At 58.5% G+C, this 7466-nt stretch overlaps 1 protein-coding gene across 1 annotated transcript; it reads right to left on the bottom strand.

Annotated features, from left to right (window-relative positions):
• Nucleotides 1–280: 280 nt before the first annotated feature.
• On the bottom strand, nt 281–7175 carry LHX3 (LIM homeobox 3). The gene is made up of 6 exons (XM_063174534.1): nt 7106–7175; nt 4428–4599; nt 4051–4253; nt 3761–3912; nt 3495–3666; nt 281–1852 (listed from the first exon to the last, which is right to left on the bottom strand). The coding sequence occupies exons 1-6, from the start codon at nt 7173–7175 to the stop codon at nt 1434–1436; spliced, it is 1188 nt and encodes a 395-aa protein (XP_063030604.1). The 3' UTR covers nt 281–1433.
• Nucleotides 7176–7466: the final 291 nt, after the last annotated feature.

Below are 7466 nucleotides of genomic sequence, written 5' to 3'. Positions count from 1 at the left end.
TTCCATCAGCCATCAGCTTTGCCACAAATGCTGAAAAAGAACAATGTCCCATCAAAAATATGATCAAAGCCAGAGCAATCCTGTTCAGATCTCCCAAGGACTGCTACCTCCCATGTCCTCATTTTTTTTTGTTCCAAAGCATTTATACATCAGTGGGTTTGCTCCTCTGTTGAAAGGGAATATTTCAACACTCTGTTCAATCATGGCATCAAGTTTTAACAGCTTTTAATTTCAGGTTTTTTATTCACTGATATTGATGTGAATTTAGCAAAAGACTATGTAAAGTTTAGCTGACAAATTTATTTGTAACCTTGAAGTATTTGATCATCAGAGAGAGAGCGAGAATATAAATAAAAGACACTGGACATCCACATAATCTACAGTTAATTCCATAATTTTTACAGATAACAATATACACACTGTCTTGCCTTTCCTCACAATCAGCTTGCACAATATCTGTGGAAATACACAAATGCCTGGAGCAGGGACATGTCCCCAGGGAAGGGGCTGCTCACTCCAGCAGTGCCTGGGGAAGGGCTCATTTTAAACCCGGCCCCCCGAGAAGGTTTTTGGCAACAAGACATCAGGGTGATTTTTGAGACACTTTGCAGTAAAACTGATACAAAGAAATTTCAAGGAAAAGCATAAGATCCACAACCCAGATCCACCACTGGTGTCCCTGGGTCAAGAAAAATTCACTTCTTGACCTCGTGATGAACGTGGAATTACTTGGTAATAAATACATCTATTCACGGTTTAATGCTTATATGGAAGAGTCAACCTAGCAAGCTACAAATTAAAAAGGGGAGAAGCAGAATTAACATATGATTTTCATTTTACAAAGGAAAAGGGCTGTTGATAAATGATTGGCATATTAAAGAGCATTTTGTTTTAGAAAAGATAATGTAAATTCAAATAAAACAAAACATACCGCATTGGTGCGCTTTTAAAAAATCTGTTGGAAGAACAGAGAAGTTTCCTACCATGGATTTCTGAAGTGATTCACTATGAACATTTCTCCTATAGAAATATAGACATCGTCACACCTTTCACCGTGGATGAGGATTTTATTTTCCCTTAAAAATGTTTCGGTGTGGATGGGTGACGGAGCATGTCCTCGCTTTGGAGAATGCACCGACAACAAAACGCAAAATACCTCATATCAAATCTGTAAAGCACAAGTCCTGGTGTTTGGTAAAGACACAAGATTCAGTTTGGTTGGGACGCTCTGGGTGCCAATGGCTGCAGTGCCAGGGCCTTTGTCCATCATCATCATCATCATCATCACCATCATGCCAGGCTCATCTCCGAAATCCCCTCTGCTCCCTCCGTGTCACGGCACTCAGGGCTGTCCCTCTGTCCTTTCCAAGAGCAGGTGACATTTCACAGCACCGAGTCCTTTCCCTTCCCACTGCCTGGGGTTGGCCCCTGTATCAAAACTGAGCGTGGTCGACCTCATCGAGCCAGGAGGCCGGGCTGGCCGGGAAGTCGGGGTACCCGCCGCTGCTGCCCGTGGAGAGGTCGGAGCTCGGTCCATTCCCGGCCAGGACCCTCATGGGCTGGGGCACCCCTGCTCCGCTCTGTCCCATGATGGCCAGGCCGCTGTCGGGGTACACCAGGCTGGAGATCAAGGGCTGGTGGCCTGGCAGGGCCTGCAGGGCCGCAGGGGACGGGGGGATGCCGTAGGGGCTGCTGGAGCGCAGCTCGTGGAACGGCTCCGGGGCCGGGATCGCGCCGTGCTCCAGGGCAAAGCTCCCGTTGGTGCCCGCCTGCCGCCCCAGCGCCGGCGAGGCTTCACTCAGCGCGCTGTAAATCCCGTTGGAATGGCTCATTTCCGACATGGAGGGCTCATCTGCAAGGGAAAGGGACTGGATTTACTGGAGGAGCACCGGGCACCCAGGAACTCCTGCAGAACCTGGTATAAACAGATTAAAAGGATGGGAGCTGAGCAGTCACGCTCTTCATCTTGTAAGTCCTTATTATTCCCATCCTTGTTGATAAATCTTCATAGGCAGCCATGGAATTAATTTTTTTTCTGAGCACAAACATCTAATACATCTTGGATTTTAAAAATATGCATGAAAAGTACATATTAAAATATAAGACTGTGATTTAAAAATAATTCTTTAAAGGCTAAGTGAATGTCTTCCACCTTTTGTTTTGTTTCAATGTCTTTCCACCTTTTGTTTCTATTCGGTTTTGAGATTTATCTTGAATTTTGTTATCACTTTTAGGAGCTACCTGAACCAGATAAATGCAAGATACATTCCCCATTACTCAGGAAAAAAGATATTAAATTAAGATGTTTGTCTGCTCAGAAACAGGCTAATGAAACCACAGGAACACAGAATGTATTTTTGTGGCTTAAAAACACTCCTGAAAAACGAACAATATTTTTAAAGTTCCCAGCAAAAATTGTTTGTATTTGTTAGGGGCTTTACGGACAGTGAGAGCTGCTCTGTTGCTGGGGATACAAACCTGTTTGTGGCATCGAGCTCTCAATAATTGTTTGACATTTTTTAGTTATTATTTATGGACTATTCATATTTAATGAGCTGATACACAGTGTGCATAAACAGACTGAAAATCAAACAGTTTTTAGGAGCACGGGAGAGGAGCTGAGATGAAAAAGCGTGTGTTTATAAATACACAGTCTGTGTAAATATTTACAGAGGTTTGCATTTCAGTTTCTCTCCCATTTCTAAAAATGATACAAAAATTTGGGATGGAGCTGGGATTGTGTAGAACAGGTTCCTGCAAATGTAACCCAGCCTGGGGCGCTGTCCCTGCGGGGATGGAGAGTGAGGGGTGAGCTGCTGTTGGTCTGTCCTGGGCTTGTCACCAGAAATTGCGGCCCCAAAAAAGGGGACACTGCTGCAGAAGCTGCCTAACATGCACCAATTTGCTTTTTGCAGCACAGGAACAGCTCCCACAGGACTGAAGAGTTCTAGTGAGCAACTGCGCAAATAAAAGCATCCCTAAATAAGACTAAAAAAAAAACAAAAAACACAACAACAACAAAAAAACACCCAAAAAAAAAAAAAAACAAAAAAACAAAAAAACAAAAACGCACTAATTTTCCCACAGACACATTCTGTGGTTCTGGGCTTCCCGATTTTCTATTTCAAGAATCCCTTGGAAAACCATGTCTGAGCCGCGGCTCTGACACCACAACGCTGCGCGGGGAGCTCTCCCTGGTCCTGCCGCAGCTTTGGGGCCCGGCCGGGGACAGAGCGGAGCCCCCGGGCCCGGCCGGGGACAGAGCGGAGCCTCCCCCGCCGCTCCCCGGCCTTGGCCGCCCCTCGCTGCCCCGGCTCCGGTTCTGCCCCACGGGGAATCCTCGGCTCTGCCCCTCTCCCGCTCTGTTTCACTCTCTGTTCCACTGCCGCAAATTCCGACCGCGGCCCCGAGGGGTGGAAGCAGCCGGGGCACGGCCGCAGCTTTGCGGGGAGGGCACAGCCCGGAAAAACCCGGCCGGGGCTGCGGGCACCGACCTGTGAAGGAAACCTCGGCGTCGCTGTCGGGCCCCTCCTCCTGGATGCTGTCCTTGTCGGACTTGGATGTCCCCCGGGATCGCTTCATGTTCCTGAAGTACTGCCCCCAGCGCTGCCTCCCCGCGTCCTTCTTCAGCCTTTTCTCCTTGGCCCGGCGGTTCTGGAACCAGACCTGCGAGCGGGGCCCGCGGGGAGCTCCGGGCCTGCGGGGCCGCTGCCCGCCCGCCGCCCCGGCCCGGCCCGGCCCGCCCGCGCCCCGCTCTCACCTGCACCACCCGCATGTCCAGCCCCGTCTCCGACGAGAGCTGCTCCCGGACGTGCCGCGCCGGCTTGGGGGAGTTGTTATACGCGTTTTTGAGGGTCTCCAGCTGCTTGGCCGTGATGGTGGTGCGGGGCCTCTTGGCCGTAGACTCAGCCTCTGCCGGCGCGGGGCGAGTCAGGGGTGAAGTTACACCGGACCCTCCCAGCACCCTCCCGCCCGCTGTGAGAGCCCGTCCCGGAGGGCAGGAGCGCCCCGGGCCGCCCTCGGGGGTGCAAGGGACGGGGCAAGGGGTACCTCTCTGCTTGGCCGTCTCGTAGTCCGCCTTGCAGACCAGCCTGCTGTCCTCCATGAGGTAGAACTCGTCGCCGGTGGCCAGCTGCCGCTTGCAGACGATGCAGGCGAAGCAGTGCAGGTGGTAAACGAAGTCCTGTGCCCGGCGCACCACCTGGGTCGGGGGGATGCCCTGCTGGCAGGCGGCACACTTCGTCCCGAAGCGCCTGAGCATGGGGGACAAGCGGCGCCGCTGAGCCGGGGGAGCGGGGCTCGGTCCCCGCCGGCCCCGGCGCTGTCCGCGGTGCTGCTCCCGGTGCCGCTGTCCCGGTGCTGAACCCCGAACGCGCCCGGCTGCGCCCCCAGCCCGGCCCGGCCGCCCCCCGGCCCTTCCCACGCACTTGAAGAAATCCTCCTTGCAGTAGACGCCGTCGCCGCGGCTGAAGCACTTCTCGGCCAGCTGCGTCTGGCAGTCGGAGCATTTCAGGCACTTGCTGTGCCAGTGCCGGTCCAGGACCTTGAGGATGAACCTGTCCACGATGTGCTGGTTGCAGCCGGCGCACAGCGGGATCTCTGCGGGGAGGGAGCCCCCGTCAGCCCCGATGGCCCCGCTGGTCCCTCCGCCTCCCCGACCGGCCCGGCCCGGCCCGCAGCCCCGGGGGCAGCCCGAGGAACAGCACGAGAAAAACCATTATTCGTTCAAATTCGTTATCGCGGCGTCGTGGAGAGCAGCGAACGCCCGGGCCGAGCACACTCCGGGAGAAGCGCCCGAGAGAACCGGGATAAACAAGAAGGGAAGCGGTGGAAACGGAATTAACCCCCCGAGCGAGCCGCCGGCAAATCTGTAATTATCCCAGGCTCTTTTTCTTTTTCCTAAACTTCCAAAATTCACCTGCGGGCAACCCGAATGGAGTGGGGAAAGAAACTACCAAAAATTAAAAGAATTGCACTGAAAAATAAAAATGCAGCAGTCTTGTCCCGTCCCCCTCTAGATACCAACAGAGATTACACCGAAAAAGATACAGATACAGTCATGGAGAAATAGAGATATAAAAATAAACAGATACAGCAGATAGAGAACGAAATGTTCAGATATATAGACATAAATATATAGATTTCAGTATATAGGTATAGATAGAGATAAGTAGGTGGAAATATGGGTATGAGGTACATAAATACAGATATATCGGTGTAAATAGAGGCAGGGAGATGTATGACACCACTGTACAGGAACAGATGGGTACGGACACGAGAGTATTTCTATGTAAAGATAATTCTATGTAGATATAGAAGCTGGATCGCCGTGCACAGGGGTAAGAGGTGGAGGCGATAATCGTTATCCTGAACAATTCACCGCGTCCAAACAAACAGCCCCAACAGCGGCAGCGCTGAAGGCAGCGGCCCCGGCCAGGACGGAGCTCCGGCAGCGGGCACGGTAGCACGGCACGGCCCGGCAATGTCCCGGTCCAGCCCGGTCCGCGGCTCTTACGCTGCATGGCGATCCGCGGCAGCTCCGCTCGCTCAGGCGGGCCGCGGGCTCTGGCGCATCTTCCGCGGGGCTCCGCCGGCCCCAGCCCCGCACCCGCCACCGGGAGCCGCCGCTCTGCCCCCGCCGGGCCCCCCAAGCCCGCGGCTGCCGTGCCCCGCTCCGGGCGCTGCCGCCCCCGCCCCGCCGGGGATTTAACTCGCCAGAGCGGGTTATTTTTAGACGCGGGGCCTCGCCGCCGGTGCCGCTCCGCAGCGCCGGGCAGGGAGGGCATCGCGGCTGGCGCGCTGTATTTAATCCCCCCCGCCCCCGGGGCCGGCCGCACGTCCCCTCCCGCCGCCCCTTCCCGGCTGCGCCCGGCGGGCGGGACGCGGCTCCGGGGCCCCGGTAACGAACCCGACGGGGCCGCCGGCGGGCGGAGGTCGGAGCGCCGGCCGCTGCCCCGACCTCGTTGTGAGCCGCAAACCCCGGGATGTGCCCCCGGTCCGGGCAAAGCACCCCGCGGTTCGGCCCCCACGGCGGGGCGAACCCCCCGGGACCGGCGCTCGGCCGCGGTAAGCCCCGCCGAGCCCTTCCCGCCGCCTCCCGGGCCCCGACGGAGCCCAGGACCGCGGCACCGTGAACGAGCTCCGTACCCTGTGGGAAAAAGAAATTTGCGCGTCCTTCGTTCCCCCGGGGGCTCGATTTCGGCGGTGTCTCTCTGTCCCCGCGGAGCTCGAGCAGCTCCCGGTTGCCGGGCCAGAGGCGCAGCTGCCGCGGGGAGCCCACGGGGACAGCCACGGAAAGCGAACCGGGGTAGGACCGAGGGCACAGACCCGTTCACAGAGGCTGCCGGGCCATGCTGTCGGTCCCGCTCACGGTGACACCTCTATCCCCGCACACCGGCGGGGCCCCCGTCCCGGTTCGTCGTTGATTTGTTGTTTTTTTTAAGCCCCATCGACAGCTTTCGATGTTGGCGAGAGCCGGGACGGCCCCGCTCCACTGGGGCTCGGGCTTCCGAACCGAGCTCGGGCTTCCCCGTCGAGCCCCGGAGCCCCGGCCATGCCGGGGGAGCGCAGCCCGGTTCTCCCCGTCCCGCCAGGGCTGGCCCCGTTCGTTCAACGGGACGAAAAAACGTTTAAAAGCAGAATTAACGGAGTTTTTCTAAAAGTGGGGGAAAAGCCGCGTGGGAGCCGGGCAGGGGGGCGCGGGGGGTCCCCGCAGCTGGACGGAACCGGCGGGCAGCGGGGAGTCCCCGTTCCGTCCCTGTCCTCGTTGAGCGGGACCCGGGGCAGGAGCCGCCGCTGGGCTGGGCTCCCGTGAGCGCCGCTTTTCCCCGGGATCGACGGGGACCCGGAGCAGCGGCGGGGCCGGCAGCGAGAGGGGCTCTGATACCGGGGACGAGGCAGGAGAGAGAGAGAGCGAGCGCGGGACGGAGCGGGACGGGCGGGACGGATCCCCCGATGCCATCGGGCCGCCCTTCCCCGCAGCCAGCCCCGACCCGGCCCCGACGGTGCCCCCGGGACGCAGACGGAGCGCGGCCGGGCCCGGGGCTCCCAGAGCAGCCGCCGCTGCCTCCGCGGGGGGACGCGGGGATCTGCGCGCCCCCCTCACCTGGGCTCCGCGGGAAGGGGCAGAGCTCCGCTGCCTTCTCGGAACCGGCGCGGACCCGCTCCAGCAGCATCGCGGCCTCCGTGGGCGCCGTCCGGAGCGCGCGGGTGGCTGCGCAGGAGTGGCGGAGCGGCGCGGAGGGGCGCAGGGAGCGGCGCGGGGCTGGGCGGAGCGGGGGGGCGCGGGGGGCGGGCCGGGGGCGGCTCCGGGCCGCAGCTGGGCCGCGGTTCAGCGCCGGCCTCTTTAGCATCACAAAAGCGGCCGAGGGAGCGCTGGCCCCGCCGTCCCACGCGTGGGTTCGGGCTGCAGCCGCCGCCTTCGGGGGCGAAGCGGCCCCGGGACCCCTCACGTAGGGGGTGGGGGA

The sequence above is a fragment of the Melospiza melodia genome, chromosome 22 (assembly GCF_035770615.1).
Source record: "Melospiza melodia melodia isolate bMelMel2 chromosome 22, bMelMel2.pri, whole genome shotgun sequence".
In the NCBI taxonomy this organism is placed as follows: domain Eukaryota; kingdom Metazoa; phylum Chordata; class Aves; order Passeriformes; family Passerellidae; genus Melospiza; species Melospiza melodia.
This window is presented reverse-complemented; position numbering and strand designations above follow the sequence as displayed.

Bases quoted from the DNA above. Each gene is read 5' to 3' on its own strand.
- LHX3 (XM_063174534.1), bottom strand. From the start codon at position 7,175: ATGCTGCTGGAGCGGGTCCGCGCCGGTTCCGAGAAGGCAGCGGAGCTC. The intron at 3,913-4,050 runs GTACCCCTTGCC...CCGCGCCGGCAG, and splicing joins CGAGACGGCCAAGCAGAGAG to AGGCTGAGTCTACGGCCAAG. The intron at 3,667-3,760 runs GTGAGAGCGGGG...CCCCGCTCGCAG, and splicing joins TGGACATGCGGGTGGTGCAG to GTCTGGTTCCAGAACCGCCG.